At 42.1% G+C, this 25,336-nt stretch overlaps 1 protein-coding gene across 1 annotated transcript in view; it reads left to right on the plus strand.

Moving 5' to 3' along the window:
• The window catches only part of IQGAP1 (IQ motif containing GTPase activating protein 1), a 58,018-nt gene that overhangs the window by 18,342 nt on the left and 14,340 nt on the right, over positions 1-25,336 (plus strand). The window contains exons 3-25 of the mRNA XM_082060684.1: positions 2,033-2,189; positions 2,561-2,638; positions 4,535-4,611; positions 5,973-6,040; positions 7,082-7,195; positions 7,591-7,769; positions 8,422-8,512; positions 8,982-9,145; positions 10,531-10,615; positions 11,714-11,877; positions 12,249-12,409; positions 12,923-13,047; positions 14,677-14,840; positions 17,510-17,600; positions 19,239-19,406; positions 19,760-19,902; positions 20,229-20,399; positions 21,524-21,607; positions 21,706-21,777; positions 21,870-21,939; positions 22,606-22,814; positions 23,819-23,974; positions 24,129-24,292. Of these exons, the coding sequence (XP_081916810.1) occupies positions 2,033-2,189; positions 2,561-2,638; positions 4,535-4,611; positions 5,973-6,040; positions 7,082-7,195; positions 7,591-7,769; positions 8,422-8,512; positions 8,982-9,145; positions 10,531-10,615; positions 11,714-11,877; positions 12,249-12,409; positions 12,923-13,047; positions 14,677-14,840; positions 17,510-17,600; positions 19,239-19,406; positions 19,760-19,902; positions 20,229-20,399; positions 21,524-21,607; positions 21,706-21,777; positions 21,870-21,939; positions 22,606-22,814; positions 23,819-23,974; positions 24,129-24,292 (2,955 nt within the window). The remainder of the gene's footprint in view (positions 1-2,032; positions 2,190-2,560; positions 2,639-4,534; positions 4,612-5,972; positions 6,041-7,081; positions 7,196-7,590; positions 7,770-8,421; positions 8,513-8,981; positions 9,146-10,530; positions 10,616-11,713; positions 11,878-12,248; positions 12,410-12,922; positions 13,048-14,676; positions 14,841-17,509; positions 17,601-19,238; positions 19,407-19,759; positions 19,903-20,228; positions 20,400-21,523; positions 21,608-21,705; positions 21,778-21,869; positions 21,940-22,605; positions 22,815-23,818; positions 23,975-24,128; positions 24,293-25,336) is intronic.

Consider the following 25,336-nt stretch of genomic DNA (forward strand, 5'->3'; position numbering starts at 1 on the left):
GCACGAAGCTGCTTCTCAGACTTGGTTTCAACAAACTGAATGTACAACTGAATGTACTCCATTGTTCAGGCTTCTCACTGTGAACTATTGACTTAACTAATAAAAAATTCTTCCCTATCCTGTTCCTGCTCTGCAGTTTGAAAAAATGCAGACCACTGAGACAAGGTCAGTGTCATCAGAGCTGTATATGAAAGAACAGTCGTGCCTGACTTTACCGTTCCCCTTCGTATACACCCCACAACAACAGTAGGTCCTAGAGCCTTAAACTTTGAGTTCATTATGTCAACTGTACTCATTACACATTTTTCTGTGTCACAATTGTCTTTTAGGATACAATTCCCAGTCTGTAGATAAGCTAGATCAATAATATTTAACCATGTCTAAAGCCTCGGTTATTTGAATAGTCCTGTTCTTACTCAAGCTGTGACCACCCGTGTGCTAATTATAGGTTACAGTTGCTGATATTGGTATTATCCTCTAATTCTTCAATTTTGTCAGCCTCAGTTTTTGTGTTTATTTAACGGAAGACTGAAAGGGGGGCATAGCATGTGTCTATGCCAGAATGCATTAGAAACAGCACCGTTCGTGAAGCCCCATGGAAACACTGCTTGGAGATGCTTGTTAGCTCTTAGTGTATATGAGCTGGTTTTTGTATGTATGTACAGTGCTTGATTTTAATCAGAATATTGTGAGGCATGGAGCCTCGTACCTCATGGATGTGGTATATCTGCAGTTTTAGTTGGTGAACAAAGCCACATATTTTTACAGGTGTGTTTTTCAGGACTATTTTCTGTGAAATTGTGTTAATTTACTGCCGTTATTAATTTAATCTGTTATCATTTGCATCAGTACAGAGTTTTCCTGTTATTTTGCTGGATTAATATGAAGCTAAATAGTTCACAGTTATGTATGCATCTGAAAGAGTGTTTAGAATACTAAAATTCTGTTCATTGGGTTCAAGCAGGATCCTGTCTTTAAGATCAGCCCCAGCAACATGGACTCATCATCCCTGTGAGCCGAATCACTGACCTTGCTTGTGTTACACTGTTAGCTCTGGTGTATAATATTGGCTACTGCTGTTCTGAGCCACTCTTGTCTGGAAGGCAAATTTCTGTGATCTTTATTGATCCACGTCTCATCCATCCCCTAAGAGCTTTCGGGTTCAGCTGCAAGTGAGGCACGATGAAAAGGAGACGCTTTAGGAGTGGCCCATGGCCCTGCAGCTCCTCTTCAGAGAAAGAGCAGCTGGGAGCACGTTGTGTGTGGGAGAAGCCGCCCAGCTGAGCTTGCAGCACCAGCACCTGGGGGCTCCGTGCAGAAGAAATGTCGGGGTGCACCTCTGTTTGAGAACAGGGACTCTTCAAAAGTATTTGCTGTTGTAACCTTTGTTTTTGTCATCAGGATCTGTGATAACATTAAATGAGATGGAAGGAAAAAAGTGAAGGGAAAATCAGGTGTTATGAGGAGAGGAATGCTTGTTCCAGTATTCTCCTGCTGTTCTTGAAATGTGTAGTAAGGTGGGAGAAAATATATAGGTCAGGAAGGGAGACTTAATGATGACATTTCAGGGCCTCTCTGAGGTCAACTGAAAGAACTTGAATAAATGGTACAAAGTCATGAAATCACTAACCAATACTTAACGAGAGCAAGGAGATGGTTGTGAGATAAGCTTGTACTCAAGGGGAAGATTTAAGTTGGTTAAAAAGACAGATTGGCCGCTGTGTCCAGACCAGTACCAGCGGTATCATGGGCTGAAGGAGAAACAAGGTGGTGAGGCGGTACCTTAATTACTTGTGAAACTCTGGCTACTGAACTCCGTACTTCTCCGTAACATTTTGTCTGGAGCGTTACTGACCAGCGTTTCAATGACACTGATTGTGTCATAGTGCTGTACCTGCTTCCCACCCCCAATGCTGAGTGAATATGCTAGAGTATGACAGTAGTAGCAGCGTGAAACTTGTTTAGCATGGGGTTGTGTTCACACCTTGGAGATATACTCACATAACCAACTTTGTTCTTCTTGCTCTTCCAGGTGGATGGAGGCCTGTCTGAATGAGGAGCTGCCTCCCACAACAGAGCTGGAAGAAGGACTGAGAAACGGAGTCTACCTGGCCAAACTGGGAAACTTCTTCTCCCCTAAAGTGGTTTCAGTGAAGAAAATATATGATAGGGAACAAACTAGATACAAGGTGAGACCTATTGGCCATAGATACTGCTTTAGGTAGACATCTAAAGTAGGAAAATGTGCACATGGAGGTACTGTGAGCAAGTAATTAGAAGGTTAGTTTATATTAGTATTACCTGAAAAACTCCACTGTCACCCTAGAACAATGGTTAATTGGGGCAGGGGAAGACTCAGCTTTGTATCTGAGCTTGTACTTATGTGAAAGAACTTTCATAAACAGGCACTATAATTGTATAGAGAAGACTTCTGTTTTCTTTTCTGTAAGGGTATTGTTTTCCCTCTCTGTGTCAATGAACTTCCCTGCTGTTCCTGGCAGCTGTGATATTTTGTTTCTTACTGTCCCCCCCACCTTGTTCCTGCCTATTTTTATTTCAGGCGACTGGTCTGCACTTCAGGCACACAGATAACGTGATCCAGTGGCTGAATGCCATGGCTGAGATTGGTCTCCCCAAGGTAATTTCTATGTTCCACGTACATCTCAGAAAATCTTTACATTCCACGGAAGCATTTGCTATTGTACAAAAATCAGCAGACTTCATCTAGTTAATTCTTCATTTACTAGATTTGCATCCCTATTGTCGCGGTTTAACTCCAGCCAGCAACTAAGCACCACACAGCTGCTCACTCACTCCATGCCACAGCAGGATGGGGGAAGGGTTAAAGTGAGAAAACTCATGGGTTGAGATAAGAACAGTTTAATAATTGGAATAAAATAGTGATGCAAATGAGAACGGTTGCTCACCACTGACTGACCGATGCTCAGACAGTCCTTGGGCAGTGGCCCCCATGCAAACCTTCCTCCTAGTTTTATTGCTGACCACAGTGTCATAAGGTCTAGAATATCCCTTTGGTCAGCTGGAGGCAGCTGTTCTGGTGTGTCTCCTGGCTCTTTGTGCACCCCCAGCCTACTCACTGGCAGGGTGATGTGAGGAGCAGGAAAGGCCTCGACTCTGTTAAGCCCTGCACAGCAGCAGCATCCTGGCTGGAACCAGCACTGGTGTGGCCAGCAGGACCAGAGCAGTGACTGCACCTGTTCTGGGCACTGGGGAGGCCAAACCTCGAATCCAGGGGGCAGTCTTGGGCCCGTCACACCAAGACACACCTTGAGGTGCTGGAGCGAATTGAGAGAAGGGAACGGAGCTGGGGAAGGGGCTGGAGCACAAGTGTGATGGGAGCGGCTGAGGGACCTGGGGGTTCAGCTGGAGAACAGGAGCTGAGGGGAGACCTTCTGATCTCTGAACTGCCTGAAAGGAGCTTGGAGCCAGGGGGGGTCAGGCTCTGCTCCCCAGGAACAAGAACCAGGACCAGAGGAAACGGCCTCAAGTTCCACCAGGGGAGGTTGAGGTTGGATCTTGGGAACAATTTCTTCCCCAAAGGGCTGTCAGGCATTGGAGCAGGCTGCCCAGGGCAGTGGTGGAGTCACCATCCCTGAAGGGGTTGAGCAGATGCGGAGATGAGGTTCTCAGGGACATGGGTTGGAGATGGACTTGACAGTGTGAGGTTAGCAATTGACTTTGATGATCTTAAAGGTCTTTTCCAACCAAAACAATTCTGTGATTTGATTATTTTGTTAGCATACATGCTTGCAAGTTGAACGGTTTATTTTTGGCAAAGTTTTTCAAATAACTTGTTGAGATTTCCTAGTGAGTATTGCTGGGATTTATGACAATCTTACTGGAACAAATTTGGGATTAGGAAATACTGATATATGCTGTTAATGTTACTAGATGAAAATAAATGAGGAGGGAGCTAGACAGAGAGAATTGCCAGGTATGAGGCAAGATTTTCAGATGTAACTGGGTTTTGAAGGAAAATAAATGTGTGAGGAGATGTTAAAGAAACTGGGCTGGAGTCCCGTACATTGACAGAGGTATTGGTACTTGAAGTATTTTCCCATGCAGGAGAGCCAGGGAACTGGCGCTGTGGAGTTGTGAGGGTCCCTGAGTTGCTCTTGCCTTTACAGAAAGAGCAATGCTATTTGTGCTCATAGGCAATCGCAAGGAACCTTCTGATAACTGGAATGTAACGGCCCTTCACCTCTCAGCTTCTGTTGAAGTCCTCGCTAATAGCTCATGAACCAGTGTCTTGGTGGGCACACAAAAGAACGGGTGTACTCATCCACGGGTGTAGAATGTGCACAGGAGAAGGGGAGCCCTGGTATGGGTGGTAGAACCAAAGAACTGGCACTTCAAGCAGGAGAAATGTTGGGACAGGGCAGAGAAGCTCGAAGAGTTTTGTTCTGTGGGCTGTTTCATTAGTGTACTGCAGAAGAGTCAGGCTTGTCGCAGTTATGTGATGTGGCTATATAGTGTGAGTAAAATTCAGAATGCTAATTTTTTTTACCTTTAGATATTCTACCCAGAAACTACAGACATCTATGATCGCAAGAACATGCCACGCTGTATCTATTGTATACACGCACTCAGGTAAGGCTCGCTAGGCAGAAATCTGTTTCTGAAATCTTTCTGCAAGGCTGAAAAGTGAGAGGGCTGAATGAGGATGAATTTTCTAGCAGAACAATCTTACCAGGTCAGAGCAAAGATGCATGAAGCCAGTATTTTGCCTTGGGCAGTGGCCAAATCAGATGCTTAAAGAAAAAGAACCAGTCAGGTATGTTGTGATTGCTGCCTTCCGATCCCAGTTCTCACCCTCCCTCTCTGCTCTCTGAGCAGAGCTGAACATTTTGGAGCTTAAAGGAACACCTGAAAAATTCTGTTTAGATTTATAAAGATTGGAGATTTAGATTTGATATGTTAAGGTCATGTGAAAGGGTGGAATTGCTTACCCCTCTATTTTCTACTCACATTAAAACTGAGTTTACCAGAGTAATGGGTATTTGCTTCAGTGATTGTTTATTTTTAATATTCCTGTATAATGGTGTATTTTAATACAGAGTACATGATCTGTGCTGAGCTGGCACGACAGGCAGAAAGGAAAGGAGTTGCTTCTCTTCCCCCAGTCTCGTTTGTCCTTGGGTGTATGGGTTATGGATTAACCTCTCCTCTGCAGCAGTTCCGTTTCTCGGCAGCTCCAAGTGAAGGCGTTAGCACTATTGCAGTAACCCAGATCAGCTCGGTGGATCCTGGGGAGGTCACACCCGCAGTGCTGGGGCCAGTTCTGGGCTCCCAGCATAAGAGACACAGACGTGCTGAGAGGGCTGGAGGGAGGTCACCGAGGTGGCTGCTGCACTGGAGCATCTCCTGTGAGGAGGGGCTGAGGAACTGGCGCTGTGGGCCTGGGGAAGGGCCGGCCTGGGATCCCAGCAGGTGTGCAGCTCTCTGGGGTGGCTGCCATGGAGATGGAGCCGGGCTCTTTGCAGCTGTGCCCAGTGGCAGGACACAAGGCAGCTGGCACAAACCAAACCCCAGGAGAGTCCCTCTGAACATCAGGAAATGCCATGTTTGCTCTGAGGGTCACCAGGGAACGGTATGAGTTGCCCAGAGAGGTTGTGGAGTCTCTACCCTTGGAGATATTAAAAAGCCATCTGGACATGATCCTGAGCAACCTGGTCCTATGTGACCTTGTTTGAGGAGGGATCTTGAACAAAACAAACTTGAGAGCGCCCTCCTAGCCTCAACCATCCTGTAATTCTGTGAAGACTTGAGAGTGATGGACAGTTATGTGTAGCTGAGGACAGAGAGGAGTCTGCTCAGCCTCTTGGTGATTATGAGCTGTTACATTAGCTTACCCGAGTGGCTTCTTAAGTCCCGATCTCCTAAATGATCTATGTCCTTGTCAGAACCACAAGGAAAAATTACTGTTTCTAATTACTTATTTTCTTTTCTAGCCTGTACCTGTTCAAGCTGGGTCTTGCCCCCCAGATTCAGGATTTATATGGGAAGGTGGACTTCACAGGTAAAAAAAAAGGAAAATAGTGCTGATATGTGTGCTGCCATATTTCCTACCCTCCTAGACATTGTATAAATCAATTAAAGGGTTGTTACTGTTGATATCCTAAAAGCAAATTAAATTAAAAGTTAATGTCTGTGAAGAGTTCTAGTAATTTAAGAAAATGGTTTGATTTGGGTACTTCTGAGCCAGGCTGTTAAATAGCTATTAGTTTGCTAATCATTACTTTTGCAGATAACAGCCCCTTAACTTTTTTTCCACTGTTGTAAGATGCTCAAACCTCACCTCCATCCCCCTGGGAGAGGTTTTGATTTGAAACTCAGTAAATGGTTCTGACTTCCCTTGACAGTTTAAAGTAGAGGTGCTGTCAGCTGAGGAAAGGTTTGCCAGCTGATATGCTGCAGATTTCAGCACAAAGTCTCATGTCGACTTGCCTCCTTGAGGTTCCTTGATTTTTGCAAAAGTGTCAAATTCTGTGTTTTGCGTTAGTGAGGTTCTTGCCTGAGGGCACACATCTGATTTTAAAGGTATATAAACTTTATTTTTCTTCAAAAGAGTTATTGAGTGTACCTATAAAATGCTAAACTAACAACTCTCTTTTTGAGTTGTATGGTATTTGGCAGCAGCCTGTCTCAATATCCTCCATTCACTTTTCTCACCATGGGCTCTCTATGGGGGAACAGGAATGCCAAAATACTGCCCGTGCATTTCCTGACCTGTTGGCAGCTACAGTTGAGGCTCCTCAGAATGATGGAGTCTGTTCCCAGCTCCTCATGAGAGTCATGTGTTGTTTCTAGTGAGAAAGGCTACAGAATATTCCCATATGAGTTTCTGGGAGAAATGTAGATATTTATGAAAGGTGTGCAAAATGTCTGTCAGTTTTCATTTATTTTGTTTCACTTACTGAGTTATGTTCAAAATATTATTTAAACAGTAGTTGTAATTTATTGTAGTTATCCTAATTTTTTTCATAGCAGCAATTGGTGTAGCAGTGCTGATTCCTGATGTGTTCAATCCTGTGTAACAGTGTTTTTATGTATGTTTCAGAGGAGGAAATCAGTAACATGAGGCTTGAACTGGAGAAGTATGGCATTCAGATGCCTGCCTTCAGCAAGATTGGAGGAATTCTTGCAAATGAACTTTCTGTGGATGAAGCAGCATGTAAGGAAAAATGGAGTTGTGTTTTATGCGATTATTCTAATCAGCAGATTAGATTTCCTTTTTCTGTTTAGTGTTGATTTTAACACCACCTCTTGTAAGATAGTACAATGCTTTTGATACGCCTTTTGGAACCCTGCAAAAAGGGTTTTCTTCTTTCCCTTTTTCTTTTGTTTCTGGAACATGATGATTTGACTAGCTAGGGTATCGTACTGGGAAGTAGGCTGCCATTTCTTGTCAATAACACAAAGCTGTGGTGGATTGAGAGGTACTTCAATAATTCTTTTGCTTTCCAGTTAATTTCCAGATAATTCTTCTGCTCTTTCCAGTTAAGTTCTCAGTTTTTAATGGAGCTATTGTGTTTGACACTAACTGGCAGGCTGTGACTTATTTTTCAGTACATGCTGCTGTCATTGCCATTAACGAAGCAATCGACCATCAGGTTCCAGCTGACACTCTTATGGCAATGAAGAACCCTAACGCCATGCTAATAAATCTTGATGATCAACTGGAATCCACTTACCAAGACACACTCTACCGAGCAAAGCAAGACAAGATGGAGAATGCTAAAAATAGGGTAGATTAATTATTCTTTCAAACCACCTATTTGCATGCACTGCAGTTTTGTCTTGCAATGTGAACTGTGGGGAATTCACAGAATGTGTGTTCCAGTCCCGTACATATGCTGTTAGGCAGCTTCACTCCTGGGGTGTTCTCATGTGTTCCCCAGTAACCTGTTGCTGTAAAGACGGCAGCAGTTTGCTGTGTTCTTCTTTTTAGCTGTCTGAAATATGGACTGCATAGAGAATTCATGTCAGCCTGTATATGCTGGGAATGCTATCCCTCTACTTTCATATGACATAGTTACATTTTCTTAACAATGAAATGATGAGCAAAACTGACTGATGCTCTCAGAAGGGGTTGGTTTTGGTTTAGGACGTTATATATCAGATGCCTAGCAATGTGTACTGCTTTTTATGTTTGGGAGCTCTACTGTGTGTTCATATAGAGCCATTACATTGAAATAAGGTGTTTCTAGGCTGTTTCAGAGTGTGAGTATTACTTACTTTATATGTGTTTACTTTTAGGGCTTCATTTTGCATGCGTAGAGGTAGCCTGTCTGTTACAGCTCTATATCGACAGTTAACCTCTCTGACCTCTTCATTGAGAAGATCTATGAGGGCAAAGGTAACTGTAGAAACACTGATTCATTTTTGTTTCATCTTCAGATTGCCTCAGAAAATTCAGAGAGAGAGAGAGATGTGTATGAAGAACTTTTGACTCAAGCTGAGATTCAGGGAAACATCAATAAAGTGAACAGTAGGTGTCATGCTAAATAATAGTCTTGTTTAAAAGAGCACTTAAAAACGATACCTGTGCTCCTCCTCACTTTCTGCAATGCTAACGAAAGTGAGAGGCAGCTCCCCTGGTTTTGGGGGATTTTTTGTTGGTGTTTTGTTCGTGGTATTTTCCTTTTGCTCATTATTAGTACATAGTTGTAAGCTCCTGTTGCCCTTCCCTTAGGAAATGGATTGTCCATATCACTGTCCTCCCCCGTCTTCCCCCCCCTAGTTCTTCATCTTGAGTAATGCATGCTATTTCCAACCTTCAGCCTCTTTTTCGAGTACTAATTTGCAATTGACTTTGGAAGTCTTCCATTCAGATTACATACCTAACCTGGTATCCACCAGGTCTAAGAGTGTTTTTTTCTGAGCAGTATGTCACATACATAAGCCATGGGACTTCCTCATCGAACGTTTCTGTCAAACCTCTACTTTGTTGTTCCTAGCACATGCAGCCATATCAAAGATAGACCTGGCTTTGGAACAAGGAGATGTGTTAGCAATGTATGAAGCTTTGGCAACACCAGCCCTGGGACTCCGAGGATTGCTACGAGAAAATTGTGACTGGTATTTCAAGCAGTTTTTGAGTGACAGACAGCAGAAACAGGAGGTATGGAAAAGTCAAGATGACCCTAATTCACAAGGTTTTCCCCCTTTCACCATACCCCCACTTACAGTACAGTTTAAAGTTGGTTTGAAAAATTTAACACTGAGAGAAGCATACAGAAAGCATATTTATCATTTAGTTTTCACATCTGCATATGAAAGGCCAGTATAATGTTTGTATGTATATAATTAAAATACTTTCGCTAAATCTTAAAATACTAACTTACATGTGTATAGAACCATTATAATATAGGTGAATCTTCCTTCTCATTTCACTATTGTCAGTGCCCAAATAATGTGGATATTTATGTTTTATAAATACCTATCAGTTCAGCATATACTGCTTTCACTGTGGAGAGTCCTGCCATATGCCATTTGTAGATGTGGCACTTAGGGACATGGTTTAATGGTGGACTTCGCAGTGTTAGGTTTACAGTTGGACTCTATGATCTTAAAGGTCTTTTCCAATGTAAATTATTTTATGATTCTAAAATTAGGGCTAACCTTAGTTTCTCCTTTCAAGCCAAGTCTTCAGTGGATTCTGTGTATGTTAATAGGGGAAAAATATGCTTATGCAAAGATGATTATTGCTATTTCATCTCTTTAATGATTTTTTTTAAAGCTGCAGCAAGGTAGACAAGATATTGCATGTGTTTGGATCCAGGAAAAATGTAGACAAGTCAGTTACACAGTTACAACAAAACAGATATTGAGCACTGGAGGATGCATGGGTGCTTGTTATGTAATTGTGGTCTGTTGGTGCTTTTGGAGAATTATCATCTTTACTGTGTGAACTACACAAAAAGTTGTGACCTGTATGGCTACTACTGCAGTTATTTGGGCCCTCCTGCTCCTCAGTCACTCAGCCTCATTTTCTGTTTGTATTCATGTGGTACCATATAGTTCTAGAAGCATGTATGTGTAAGCCAGAACTGCATGTTGTCCATTTTTGATGTTATTCTAATTCTTTCATTGCTCAGAGGTAAAATGGAACATGAATTAACGTGTCACTTCGTGGCAAACTGCACAAGTACTAATTTCATTCCAGCATGCAGCTCATGTATAGGGATCATTTTACCACAGAATTGTCACCTATATCTTAAATGTTTTATAATTTTGGAAGCTGGATGTTGCCTTAGATTGCTGTGTTCATGGGACTGCACTTCTAATACTGTAAAAAGGATCAGGTTGCACACATATGGTTTTTCAACATATGAACTGAGAATCTGGTGAGTAATTTCCGTCTTCCTCACATATGTAGCATTCTTTGTTTGCAGAAACTATGTGGCATTAGTGTTTCAAGGAAAAGCTGTTGTTTTGTTTTGTTTTTTTCTTCTTATTGAGCTATTCAAAGCAAGTAAGCTGACATTGGTTTCTTTCTTTTTGCAGGCTGGCCTTACAGGGCCTCTGCAGAAGGAAGAGTTGCAGTTGGGAGTGGATGCTGCTAACAGGGCAGCACAGCAGTATCAGCAAAGTAAGGATCAGCAGAAATTATTGCAGCAAAGTGACCATGGATGTGGTCAAAAGGATGAAAGCAAAACATTTGGGTCTGTGTGGAGATATGTGAGGTCTCTCTCAAACTGTTAGGAAAGTTCTTTAAGTACTTCATGAACGCTAAGAACATTAAAGAGAGGTTGTTGCCCAATTATTTGTAGTGTCTCTTATCCAGCTGTCAGAATGCTGCTGGAGATAATGACATACGATTTGAAATATTAAACACGGAACTTTTGTGTCCACCTTAAGTAACCTCTTTTTCCAGAATGCTTGTATGGGTTTGTGTGCTGTGGATCTGTGAAAGAAATGTGGATTGCTCCATGAGGTGTCAAACTAAATCACCTTCTGACCATTGACATAAACCTTACTTGGTTTGAGCTACTGAACCTTTAACTGTTCCTAAATATCAGGTGGCAAATAGAATGGCTGATTGTTTTTTGATTGATGCTTCTGACAACATGCAGAGCTATTTTCTGGAGAAGAATATTCAGTTCCGCCCATGCAGAAGCGATTAGTTCAATTTGTGATAGGCAGAGATCTGGGGGGAGAGGGTTTAGAATGCAAGAGGAAAATAGCAAATGTCTGACAACTGGGAAGCCACCTTTGAAGTACGTCACTTGCAGCATGGAGCCTGGCATTTGTTTGCCTGCTTATGCTATTTTGGTGTTAGCCAAGGTGTACCCACCGTCGAGTGCCTGTCACTGCCCTGAGCAGGACAGACCCAGGATAGATGTCCACAGGAAAAATAATGTTACCAATCATCCATGCAAAAATTTGCAATTATGAGGCTTCTTACTATCAGAAGACTGAAATGGTGAAACAATCCTTTGATAATGGACAAAAAGGTTAACTGGTTTTAAACATGAGCTTTATTTTAAGGAAGGCATTATGTATTTTAGCTGTCTGCAGTAATAGAAGACTAACTGGGATCAGAAAGCCTCAACTATTCCCTGCAGCTGAGGGAATTGTTCTTTTTCTTGTTAGGTATCTGATTATTGAGTAGAATAAAAGTGCTATTATTAATAGACACTCAACTGTCTGCCTTCCTGGTTCTTTGTGCTGCCTCTTTGAACTCTAGGGCTGGCGGCAGTAGCCAGAATTAATTCTGCAATTCGAATGGGTGATGCCAAGAAGACTGTGGCAGAAATGATGAATCCAGAGGCCCAGTTACCAGAGGTTTATGCGTTTGCTGCAGATCTTTACCAAAGGGAGCTGGCCACCTTGCAGCAACAGAGCCCTGAAGTAAGTACCACATTTTCTCTTATTTCTGGAAGTTGATATGGATCACTGGATATACATTGGCTGTTTTGTTAAGCTCAATCTCTCTAACAAACCTGTCTCACGTCTTTGTAGAACTGCTCTGGTGTTCAGTCTTTTCTGATGTCAAGTTTGATCCCTAAATCTTGAGCTACTTGGCCCTGTAAGATTCTGCTTTGATCTCTTACTTGATGTTGTAGCTTTGTATATGATACTCATCTTTCTCCTGTGTCATGAGGGTTTCCCCTTTGCTTTGTTATGTGTCTGTTCTGACAACTACTCTATTCTGTGTTCTATATGCAGCAATAGTTTGTAAAAAGCGAGTGGAGTTAATTTGTTGTCCTCTTTGTATGCAGGGTAACCTCACCCATCCAGAGTTATCTGTTGCTGTTGAAATGCTGTCTTCTGTGGCCCTGATTAATAGGGCTTTGGATTCAGGGGATGTGAATACAGTGTGGAAACAACTGAGCAGTCCTGTCACAGGCCTTACAAACATTGAGGATGAGAACTCTCAGAGGTGGATATTTCAAGCAATTATGTCTGTCTTTGATGTTCCTTGTATTCTGTGACTTTTTGAATTTCCTGCCCCCCAATTCTTTGTGTTCCTTCTGTGTTGTTTATTATGGTATTGATTTAATCTCTGTTGGCTCTTGCATCTTGTTTTAGCAATTACTGTTTCTTACTGGTCTAAGTTCTGTGCTGTCTCAGTGCTTTCTCATGGATTTCAGGCTGAAGCGTGTTGTGGTACCATCAGGTTGTCAGTAACGCTGTGCTCGCTCACCCACTGTGTTCTTTGCCCTGGACCCTCATTCAGTGCTTTAGTGCTTTTGGCGATTATTTCACATTTGGGCTGACCATCCTGTATGCAGCCTTTCCTCTTTCTGTTCTTCCCACTTTTCATATTTGTTCCAGTTAAAACCCTCATGTTACTCCTTCCACTTTGTGTACAATTCTCATGCTGTGTTGTGTGTTCCCTGGCCTGCCTGTTGCAATGTGATGTTTGTTGGGTTTGGTTTTTGTTCTTTGACAGATACATCGATGATTTGATGAAGCTGAAAGCTCAAACACGTGCAGAAGGAAATGAATTTATTACGTGGAATGATATCCAGTCATGTGTTGATCATGTGAACATGGTTGTGCATGAAGAACACGAAAGTAAGTTTTCTGTACAATTCATGCTAGACTGATCCTAGCTCATAAGGAGTGCTACGTTATATTGTACACTGAGACAAACAGATGTCTTGTTGCATAGTTGGTGAGTTGTGTTTCACCTTGAAAAGTCTTCATACTCTAGAGAGGGTTAAATTTTGATTTAAGAGCCTGCTATCTTGATTGACTTGTTTCCTGGATCTCCAAATAGACGCTGGGTTTCCTGTTTGGAAACCACACAAACACAGACCTGTAGGTGCACACAATGAGATGTTACTTTCATAGTAGGTTTTCTATGTAAGAGGTCACAGCACAAGTCTGAAAGTTTGTCTAGTCCCAACACCCTGTTTCTTATAACACTCCTTACCTGTAAAAAAAGTGCAGAAAACTGTTCTCACAGGGAATTACTTAATTCTTTGGTTTGCTTCATATATGCCCACATGGAAGGACACTTTTCTTCTGTCTATGAGTAAGTTAAATTAGTTTGAGAAGGCCCTCAAGGCATACAAACCATATATCTTTCATTTCCACTGTCCTTGTAAATAGTTTCAAATTTTCAAATGGTTTCTACTGAGGAGCCACAACATGGCTGTGCCATGGAGTAGTCTTGTTATGCCCATATTAGCAAACTAATCAGAGAGAATTACTGTTTATATTGCATGCTCTTTCCTAAGTGAAATAGTGACCATATCTGCTTTTTGATGGAAACCATGCCATGCTTTTAGTGATCCTGGTTCTTGTAGTGTCCTTAACATATATTTTTCCCTAATCTCTGCTCCATCCAAATACCCCTCTTCCCTGGCATGTTCTGGTTTTCATATACAATTGTGGTTTGTGATCGTCTTCTTGTATAGAAGAAAAAGTCACAATCTTTGGATACATTAATCGAAGTTGGAAATCCCCACACTGAGTCCCTTGCTTTCTTTTGTCTAAAAGATCTCTTTGTTCTGCACTGATCAAACCCTAATTTGCATTGATCCTTCTTTAAGAGGGAATTGAATCAGATGACCTCTAGGGTCCACCTCAACCTGGCCTACGTTGTGATTCACAGGAGATAGCTGCTGTGGGTAGGACATGTATGATGTAGACTCTGTTCATATTTAGCTAACCATAAGGTATTTATTTTTGTTTATTTCTGTATATCTGAATGGTAAATTTTAGTGTGCATGAATAGCATCCACATCTCTGATAATACAGCTGATACTACATATGTTAAATACAAGAGTTTTCTGAAATATGAAGTTACTTTAGCTTCATGTGAAGATTTCTTTCTAGGGAAGAGAGCGCCTTGGAAAACTGTAACCTATGAACTTTGGCCATTTGGGCTTTGATAATTCTCTTCTAGAGAGTTGGATGTGCGAAGACTCAGTTCTGTCCTTGCGTGTGGTCTTCCTGAGGGATTTTTTTTTTTCTAATTTCTTATTTTTTATTGCAGTGCCCAGGCATTGTGACTGCTTTAAGGTGGAGAAATAGTCTTGCTTTCCTCACTAGTAAAGGAAGCTTTCTGTTAAAAATATTGCAGTTCTCAGCCTGGTTTAGGAAGGACTAACTCCACTTTTCTTCTGAAACAATGCTTATGTTTATTGTTGATCAAAAATGGAACTTTATATTTCTCCCCCATGCCTTCCTTCTTAGGGATTTTGGCAATTGGTCTTATCAATGAAGCTCTGGATGAAGGGGACACCAAAAAGACTCTTCAAGCCTTACAGATTCCTGCAGCAAAACTGGAGGGTGTAGCCCCAAAGGTAGCACAGCATTACCAGGATACACTGCTTCGAGCCAAAAGAGAGAAAGCACAGGTGAGTGCAATAGATGCACCTCATGATAAACCTTTACATCTGTGTAATGGGCTTATTACTGGTCCTGAAAACCAGGAATCAAAACTGGACGTGGAGAGCGGGGCATTCTGCATACCATCCCCTGATCTCATCCGGGCAGTTTGCATCTTTCTGTACTAGAGAAAGAGATTTGCAGCCAGACTGTATGAATCTTCATGAGCTACAAAGATGGGTACAAGAATATTTACTGCATGAGATGTCTTGCTACAGCTAACATGAGATGTGTATCTCTTGGGGAGAAATAATATGTCTCATCTGTTTTTACAATGACACCATGTTCATTCTAGGAGTTCTGAGCTTCTGAATGCAAGTGTCTTGCAAGCTTAAGTATTTTCTTTTAGTATTGTTAATTGTAGTCATAGACACAGTTATATATGGCAAAAAGAAAGTTTCTGAAAGTGGAAAAATCTGTTAAGTGGTAACTTAGAAAAAAATAAATGAAGCAAAATGCATGCTACTAGAAAAATGTATACCAGTGCCTGTTGTTCACCTGGTGACACTCACTGGTAATGATTTTGTGAGTGGTAGTTGTCTTATTAGGCAGGGGCTTCTACCTACTTGTCCATAGTTGCCACTTTCAGTAATTGACCAAATGTGAAGATGGGGAGAGGAAGGGTCTCATTTTATGGGTGAGGATCAGTGTGTGTGTGGGTGTGTGTATGCAGCTGATTTTTGAGCAGTGTGGATTACATACCGACTTTTTTTTTTTTTCCCCTAATCTATTTACAAAGTATCAGCAGACATCTCTGCTTTTAGTGGCTTGAGGGTGTTTGCTCTACCACCAATGCAGAATTTTGCATGGGGACTAAAATCTAGATTGTGTTGAACACTGATTTTTTTAATTTATTTTTCAAATTTTTTAACTGAAGATAAACCCATGTGATGGCAATAGCTGAAAAGTGTGTGCATTTCTGATGAAAATCATTAGCAGCTTCCCCAAGGGCCCTGAAAGAGTTAATGTTGCTTAGGAACCTGGTTTGTGCTGCAGCATTTCCTCCGGCTGAGTCAGAGTGAAATAATGAACTCTTTTTAGTGTGCACTGACGCTTGTGCCAGGCCCTGCTGGTAACTTCTCAGTTGGCGTGAAATTACCTTATTTAGGCATATGTTCAGTTTAGGGCTCCTCTCAGCAGCATGCCAGTAATTTCAGAAACTGACAGATCATACTATAAAGTAACATTGTGGGGAAAACAGTCACTATGTGAAGTGCACTGTTACTGACTGGTGATTCTGTGCCGCGGGACTGGGAGGGACTGTGGTTCATTGCAGCTGTGCAGTCTGTGACTGGCCAGACAGCCTGGATAGTGTACGTGTCTCATGTAACGAGAGAGAAGAACAGTGGACCTGGTGCCATGGAACACGTGTGTACCCGCTGGAAAGCCTGCAGCAGTGAATCTGTAGGGAAGCACAGGTGGTTTCAGTGATCTGTGGCTTGATTTCTGCTGGTAGAGGTCACAGTAGAGGAAGCTGTTCCTTCAGTTGTTCTCTCCCGCTCCACGGACAGGAATTTTGCTGTTGCTGGTCCTCTTGTAGGTCTGTGGGCTTTCAGATGAAATCTACCTGTGAAAGACACGTTTGTCCCTTGAACGATAACTCATTAAGCATATCAGGTTTGGACCGGCCAAAACAGGGAAAAATGTGAAGGGCATGTAAAGAAACTTCTTTTTTTCAGTCTGGCCCCAGAGTTCTTGAACACTGTAAATAGTGGCTCTTTTGTGCAGTGTGAATATTATTCCATACCAGAAGTAAATGTTTCCTGTGTTCTGTGGACTTGTCAAGGAGGGGTGGCTGTTGCATCTCAGCGTTTCTTCCCGTAGTTACCTACAGGAAGCGACAGTGGGTGTGGAGAAGCTGCGCTTGGCAACTGCTGCATCATTGTTCTTATTGTATATTTTGGGACTTGCTGAACACTTGGCTCATTGCTCTTCTCCAATTTCTGCATGTAACATCAGTTGACTGGATTTCTTCAAATCCCAGCCAAAATACAGGATACTCTGTGATCACCACCCCTTGATGAGCCATGTGTTAAAGACTGAAAACGTGGCTCAGGCTGTGTGTGTACACCCAGCCACAACATGTACAATGCGTTTTGGTTTGCTAGTCTGTACAGGCTAGTGAACTTCTGTGGGCATGGACAAGGACAGCCTGATGTGGCATTAGTTACCCGAGGGCTTCTACCTGCCGCACACAGACGTGCTTTGGCTGCTTTTTGTTCTGGGAATTCTTTGTAGCCGTGTTCTGTCGAAGGACTGACTTGTGTTCCTGGAAAGTCTCATCCTCTAAGCAAGTATGGCTGTAGGACTAACCGCTGGTGAGCCCCTGGCCTTGTGTTCTCTTTGCTTATCAGAGTGATTCCCACTGATAGAATTTCTTCTTCGTTCTGTTTCCAGAACAGATTTTTTGCCTGGGAGGAGGTGTTAATTTGGTAGTGCCACAGCAGTCTCTGGTGGTCACAAATGCACAGGGTGTCCTTGTGTTGGAGGGAACTAGAAACAATGAACTGCTTCTCATTCCCTCTGATACGGAAACCTGCTGTACTGGCTGTTGTTGATATGGGTTATTTTACTTTGCAAAAATAGTGATACTTTTCTCTTCACGCTGTGTATATTTTTCTCATCATACTCCCCTCAGGACACACAGGATGAAACAGCTGTGCTTTGGCTCGATGAAATTCAGGATGGGATTCATAGGGCTAACAAGGACACGGAGGAGTCAGAGAGATGTGAGTACTGTCACACAATATTGCAATTAATCCTCATTATTGACCGAGTAGTGGTTGCTTAAGGAAAGGCTGGGAGCTAGAAACGTCATGTAAATGTGGCAAAGGAAATCAAATGCCCTTATGTGCTTCTCATGTAGTGCTTGGTTTTGAAGAGTGAGTGTCAGATTCTTCATATACTGTATTTCTTATCTTTTGGAGAGATACGCCATTTTTCCAGTTTTGCATGTGACCATGTTACCTCATTGGGCAAATCTCTATTGAGTTGCTTGTCATTTGCATTGTGTGTGCCCGTGGGCGGTTATTTAGGTATGAGAAAGTCACATGCACAATTTAAATGCTGTTTTCTGGTGTGCATTTTGTCTTGTTTGCGTGGCATACTGTTGTCTTGTCTCAGTTCTATAAAGTTTTTCTAGACTGCCTCACATCTTTTTCAAATACAGACAATAACACACATCAGTGATAACCCCCTTTGCCCCTTAGCGCAGCTTGTAGGTGAACTGGCCCAACCATCTTTACATCCAAGTCTTTGCATGGGTGTAATTTCTGTCTCCTGAAACAATGAAGTAATTACTACTGTTTGCTTGGTTTTGTTTGTTTGTGTTGGTTAGATTTTTTTGGTGGTGTTTTTTTGGGTGTTTTTTTTGTTTTTTTTGTTTGTTTTGTTTGAGGTGTTTCGTTGTTTTGTTTTCTTTCTTTGGGATTTTTTCCTGACAGAAAGTTTAACAAAACGTGAGAGTTTTTATAGTTGTCTTATATATTCTAATATCCTGTTCTCTGTATATGCTGTTTGTTTGCTGGGTACCGCATGCTTCAGAGAGCTTGTTTTTATACATTAAAAAGTAATATGATATTGTTCTATTTGCATTTACTCTCTCTAATTTCCTGTTGCATTCAACAGTTGCACCCGTCTGCTTGTTTTGCACAGTATTAGTAAACTGATTGTTTTCTCTCTTTAGAGTCACCTTGTATTTTTCTTTATTCTGTTTCTTCATCTCCATTGTGCTGACAAAATATCTTACTTTCAACTTCCAAAACTTCTGATTTCATGTTAGCCTGATACTTAAAGTTATCCAAAGATGCACAGTCAGTCCCTTCTGATTTTGCTTTGAATAGGCAGCTGTACTGGAAAGTGAAGAGTTTTTGAGTCTGGAATCTCTCTGGTGCCTTCTGAAACAAGTTGTCTAAAGACACTGTGGAATCTCTGTCCTTTGAGGTTTTCCAGACTTGGTTAAACAAGGCCCTGAAGTTCTCCCAGCTTTGAGAATGGGGCTGGACTGGATTACCATCAAAATGAGTTCTTAATGCATCTGTGAGAGATGTCAGAGTAGAGCTAAAACATTGTGTGTTGTTGGGAAATATTGGTGGTAGATCAGCACACACTGGGACTTGGGGCGCAGCAGGTACGTGCTGTCAGGTGCACTACATGTGTGCTTGGACACTGTACTGAAGAGGCCTCTCTACTGCAAGTTTTCCGATTTTTATTTACATTCTATATTTATATACATTTAAATGTTTGTGTATATTCACACCCCAACTGTGTGTGTTTGTGTTGCCTTTCTCCGTTCTGTTGTCCTGTGTTTGCTGTGAGTCGCTGAGCCCCTGGATGCCAAGGTAACCTGCTCCCTTGTGTTATCAAAGTCTCCTTAGGAATTCTGGCCATTAATGAAGCAGTGGACCGTGGTGACATTGGCCAGACCCTGAGTGCCTTGCGTTCGCCAGACGTTGGGCTGTATGGAGTCACTCCGGAATGTGCCGAGACATACCAGCGAGAGCTGTCAGAAGTCAAGAAAAGAAAAGTGGCAGCAGGTGAACCTTGAGTAGCTAACTGTTAGTGAAGTAAATTCAATATTATTGCATGTGGAATTGGAACCAGAGGTAAAAAAGCCTCTGGGGATAAGTCTTGTGTTACAGGTGGCAATTGTGGATGCTTTGCGATCTAAGGTTTAAAAAAAAAATGAACAGTAGAATAGCCTCCGGTTGTAGCATGTGTTATGTGTAGGTAGTTCTTGTATGAGGTCATTAGGGACTCAGAAACATTCCTTCTCTCACTGAAGATAGAAGCATCTGTGTATGTGGATTTCCTAGTTCTGACATTTGTATGCAGGAAAGCTAAGACACTTGTCTGTTTTTGTGACTTACACAGCAGTTTCTGTTCCTAGGGGGCAATGGCAGTGAATGGGTGAAGCACTGGGTGAGAGGAGGCTATCATTATTATCATAACCTGCGGACCAGAGAGGGAGGATGGGATGAACCAGCGGAATTTGTGCCGAATGACACACAGCTGTCACGGGAGGAGATACAGGTAGGGTAGAAAACATAAATCTTTTCTCTGAAAAGCTGACATTCCTACCGTTCCTACTGTTAGGGCATCTCTAAGAGAGAACACTTTAACGTTGTATTCATGTTAACAAGCTTAGTAACTCATTTATTTCACTGGCCATCATCAGATGGGGTGTCAAAACCCCTTGTCCCATTTCAGACAAAAATGTCCTGTTGGTAAAAGGGTACAGGACGATGATGTTGCTGTTCACTGAAAGGCAACCTGGAAGTTTCTTGTTAGCACAATATGGAAAGCTGATGTAACATCCTCTTTTTCTGGCTTTTCTTCATACCATAACCTCGATGCAGAGCACCATATCTGGAGTCACTGCGGCGTACAACCGAGAGCAGCTGTGGCTGGCCAATGAGAACCTTATTACCAAACTTCAGGCTTGCTGTCGAGGTTATCTTGTTCGCCAGGAATTCAACTCAAGAATGAATTTTTTGAAGAAACAAGTCCCAGCAATCACTTGCATTCAGGTAGTTATATCCTTTAAATGCATTTGAAACTTGTACTCTGCAGTTGTTTTCTTTGTGCAAGCTTATTGACTGTTTTTATTCAGTTCAGTTACAACACACAACTTTCTTCACCTCATTTTGCAAATTAGCTAAAGGCATTTCCTTCTCTCAAGAATTTGGCATATTATTTACTTTTCTATGTCATATCTAGTCAATAAAGTCTTATCAGGCAGAACTGGAAAGAGAAGAACTTACATGAGGAAGCTTTACCTGTCATTTTATTGTCAGATTCAGTATTTAGGGAATAGGGCAACATGAAGTGTGTTGTATGTTTTTATGTTGATAACACTATGTGATGAAATTACTACTGTGATTCTCCATGAACTGAAGAGAAACAAGATGGTTTTCAGTTTTCCCAAATAAGATTCTTCCTCTCTTCAAATTTGTCCAGGGATTTGAAGGATTAAGGACCTGAAAGAGATAGTGGGATAATTCAGCGCGAGGTTGGGTGCACTTACAGGAGAACAGTGAAATAAATCTTTCTCTGGTGTTGTAACTGAAATGTGTGCAAGTGAAATAGATGCTTTATACCCTATTACCACTTTATTATTTGAGCAGCACATGTGTGTTTGTTTCTGCCTAACTAGGACATGCTCTGTGTGTATATTTGGAAAATAAAAACAAACCAAACCCACACAACGACCCCCCAAACCACTCCCAGCTAATTAAAATACCACTCTCTGCCTTTAAGTGTAGTCCAACTCCTCACCTATCTTCCGTTCCACATATCAGTAGCAGACAGTCTGTTCTGCAGGTTTATAACATTACATCACTGTTTTTGCCAGCAGCAGCATCTAATGCACGATCCTCATGTCACATTGACTCTTTAGTTATATCCTTGATCTTAAGCTGTGCTTGAGAAGGTCCAGGCTCTCCATGGGGTAATTCCAGTCTCTTGTGATTCCAGTTGGTGAAGTAGTTAATGCTTCATACTGTGTATCTCTTGGTAGCATAAGCATGTCTGCCTCACGTTCTGCTTCGCTGAAATGGAAGTTTGAAGCTGAGGAGCAGAAAGAAGCTGAGATTGGTAATTACTTCTCTTTAATTAGAAGAGTAAAGTCAGTGTGCCTGTTTTCTGTTTTCAGTCCCAGTGGCGTGGCTACAAGCAGAGGAAGGCCTATCAAACCCGGTTGGATTACCTGCGAGCACAAAAGGACCAGGTGGTGAAGGTAGGGAAGGCTGCCTGCTGACTCTTTTGGTAAACCTTTTGGCTAGTGAATTTTGTGGGAAAGGTTTTTATGTGAGTATTTTGGTTACCCTTCTATAGATTCAATCAATGACCAGGATGTATCAAGCCAGAAGACGTTACAGAGATCGTCTGCAGTATTTCAGAAACCATGTAAGAGGCTATCTTGTTAAGTGAATTCGGTACCTGGCGTTTGTACTCTTTCCAGAATGAGGTCGAGTGCTTTATTTGTTTTTTAATCCTAGATAAATGATGTTATAAAAATTCAAGCCTTTATCCGCGCAAACAAAGCACGGGAAGACTACAAAACCCTCAGTAAGTATTGCCAAGAGGATAAAACAGATGTGTCTTAAATCTCTATTTGCAAGGGATGCTGCTGGTGTGATCTATAACATCAGGATAGTTTTAAAGAGTGATTGGGATGAAGTTGGCAGGGCAGTGTGAAGAGTGGGGTAGCTCTTTAGACTGAAGGAATACTTGATTCCAGCCATTGCTTTTGCTGCTGAAAGATAGAACCAGAGCTTTGCAGTTAACTTTGGCTGTGTGAGTTACTCTAGGCTGATATTGACTGTTGGCTGGACATGAGGGAAAAATTCTTCACCCAGAGGGTGCTGGACACTGGAACAGGCTCCCCAGGGAGGTGTCCCGGCCCCAAGCCTGACAGTGTTCAAGAAGAGACTGGACAACGTCCTCAGACACACGGTGTGACCTGTGGGGTTGTCCTGTGCAGGGACAGGAGTTAGACTCCATGATCCTGGTGGGTCCTTTCCAACTCAGGACATTCTATGATTCTGTGACTTCATTCTTTACTGTTTGCTTCTCTTGTGATTAACTCAAAATAATAAATTCAGAATGTCACAAGCTGTTTAGACATGGTGGTGCTAATCTTATCCTGGCTGCTCCTTGATATGCTGTTTAAACATAGATAAGGCATGTATCTGCTTCTGTTTCTCATCCCTGATGTTTTCTTGCCTATTTTAGTTAATGCTAAAAACCCACCTATGGCTGTCGTTCGGAAATTTGTCCATTTGCTTGATCAGAGTGACCAAGATTTTCAGGAGGAGCTTGAGCTAATGAAACTACGTGAGGAAGTTGTAACCTTGATCCGATCCAATCAGCAACTGGAAAATGACCTCAACCTCATGGACATAAAAATTGGGCTGCTAGTGAAAAACAAAATCACATTGCAGGTAGGAAACATGCTCATGGGAAACCAGCTGCAGACTGAACTGAGACCAGCAATAGCTGGCATGGAGAGCTTCTGGCCTTGCGCACCAATTGCTCAGGCCCAGCATAAAATGTTGTTGCTTCAGACTTGCAGATTTTACTCCCAGTACATTTTTACTCCATTCTGCTAATTTAGTAAGCTGTAGGAGTAAAAGAAGCAAGGCCTGAAGCTAAAACAATCAAACAAACACCAGGCTATCTAGACCTAATGAATTAAACAGCTTGTGTGTTTCAAGGCTTTGAGAACTCCTGTGGTTTGCTCCCTTGTGGTTTAACAAGTGATAGGCCACAACCTTGTGGTGGGTGGGGGGTAGCTGTGACCTAGGAGGCAGGAGACATGCTCATGGCTCTTGGTGTTTGTTGGTTAAAGGAGGCCCTCTCTGTCAGCTGACGTGATTGATTTCACAGAAGCAGCTCTTGCTGATAGAGCATTGACTTTTCTTCAGGCTGAAGTTCTGGTCAGCCTTTCATTGGGTCCTGGGAGGCATGGCACGAGGCTCCTCCTGGTGTAAAACCTCAGCCAGTGTAGTGAAATGAGTCTGGGAGGAGCCTGCGGCTTTTGAACTGGTGTCTGCAGCGAAAAGTGCCATTGATGTCAGATTGTGTGGAGATACCGAGCCAGCTGAGCATGAAGCAGGATTTTTTAGGTTTTAAGCCCAATTCAGAAAGAAAAGCATTTTCAAGCATCTTCAGGATGCTACTGGCTCTGATAGTAATTGCTGCCAAGAGTGACGGACCCTTCCATGTTTTCAGACAAATTCAGGAAGTCAAGGACAAAGCAGAACGTGCACTTCCAGTCAGAGGAATTGCTGCCATAGCAAATAATGCTTCAGTTTAACAGCGCTAGGCACACCTTGACCCTGCCTTTCCATGTACAAGAGAACTGGGCTCTCAGATGCAACTGTTTTCTAACATTGCCTGTTATAAAATACTTAGAGTGGAATATGTCCCTGTTCGTTCTTTCCAGGATGTTGTTTCTCATAGCAAAAAACTTACCAAGAAAAACAAGGAACAGCTCTCTGACATGATGATGCTGAACAAACAAAGGGGAGGTTTGAAAGCTTTGAGCAAAGAGAAGAGAGAAAAGCTGGAAGCCTATCAGCATCTATTCTACTTACTTCAGGTAAGCAGCTTCCAATGCTGCTTGGTGACCTCTTGTTGTAGGCTTATGTGTCTTGGCACAGTCTTTGCTTGTGCACTGTGGTTTTGAGCCATCATAGTTCTTAGTGACACTGGCCTGTGTGGATATGCACACTAAGTAATTTTTCTTGTTGTAGACTAACCCAACCTACTTGGCCAAGCTGATTTTTCAGATGCCACAAAACAAATCCACAAAGTTCATGGATTCTGTCATCTTCACACTGTATAACTATGCATCCAATCAAAGAGAGGAATACCTGTTGTTACGGCTTTTCCAAACAGCATTGCAGGAAGAGATCAAGTATGTGGTAATATATGGCACATTCTAGCTGTTGAGTGAGTTGGGCAATTTCTTGAATTGAGGCAGTTTTCATGGTGTGTCTCATGCTAATATGCAGATAATGCTGAACTGTCCCTTCATTGTTGTCTTCCGGTTTCATATCTGTCCTTAAGTAAGTCTGTAAAGGAGGTATGTCCATTGAGGATGAGGGGTTTTTGCGTCAGTCAACATTTCACTGTTTAACGCGGTTCCTACTTCTAGTCAGATGCAAAGACATCCTAAATTTCAGTCTGATCTCAGTTCTCCAGTGTTTGGCTATAAACACCTCCAACAAACTGCAAACTCGGGCTTTACAAGCCCGGGAGAGAGCTAAGTTCTCTGGATTTCCGAAACCTGATGGGGAGGCTAAAACTGAGAGGCTTTCTTGTTTGGCGTTCCTGTTTCTGTCAGTGCTGGGGCTGACGGAGCAGCTGTCCTCAGTCATGTTCTTGATCGGTTGGGCCTCAGGAGCTCAGTGTTTCACGACTTCAGTTCTTTACAGTGCAGAGCTGCACAACTTCCTGGGAAGAAGAATGTGCAATAAAATGTTTGAGGAATTACTCTTTCAGCATTCTTCGGAATGCTTTTTAAACATGAAGACGGTGTATGCCCTAAACCAAATAACTTCTAAAAGAGTTGGTTTTTTTTTTCCCCCCTTAAATTCATACTTGAAACCAGGGGCATGTAAACAAAGGAATGCAGATGCTTTGTTCTCTACTGCTGTATTTCACATAGCAGTATATTAGGAGTGGCTTTTGTAGTAGATTTCCTTGTTTTCTTATTTTAAATACTGGAAGAAACCTACTGTTCTTTCTCTACTCTACATAAAACATGCTTCATTTCCTTTGTATTTTTGAATTGTGCTCTCATATAGAATGTACAGTTGGATTGGCATTAATTGTTGTTGAGATGACTACTGGCAAGTTGCATTGAATTCCCAAATAGACAGAATAGAGGTTTCTTCCCTCATCTGTCTTGGGAAGTATTCCAGTGTTGTTCTTGTACGGTGTTGTAGTTTATTGCCAT

This window comes from Streptopelia decaocto (genome assembly GCF_964273445.1).
Source record: "Streptopelia decaocto genome assembly, chromosome: 9".
Lineage (NCBI taxonomy): Eukaryota > Metazoa > Chordata > Aves > Columbiformes > Columbidae > Streptopelia > Streptopelia decaocto.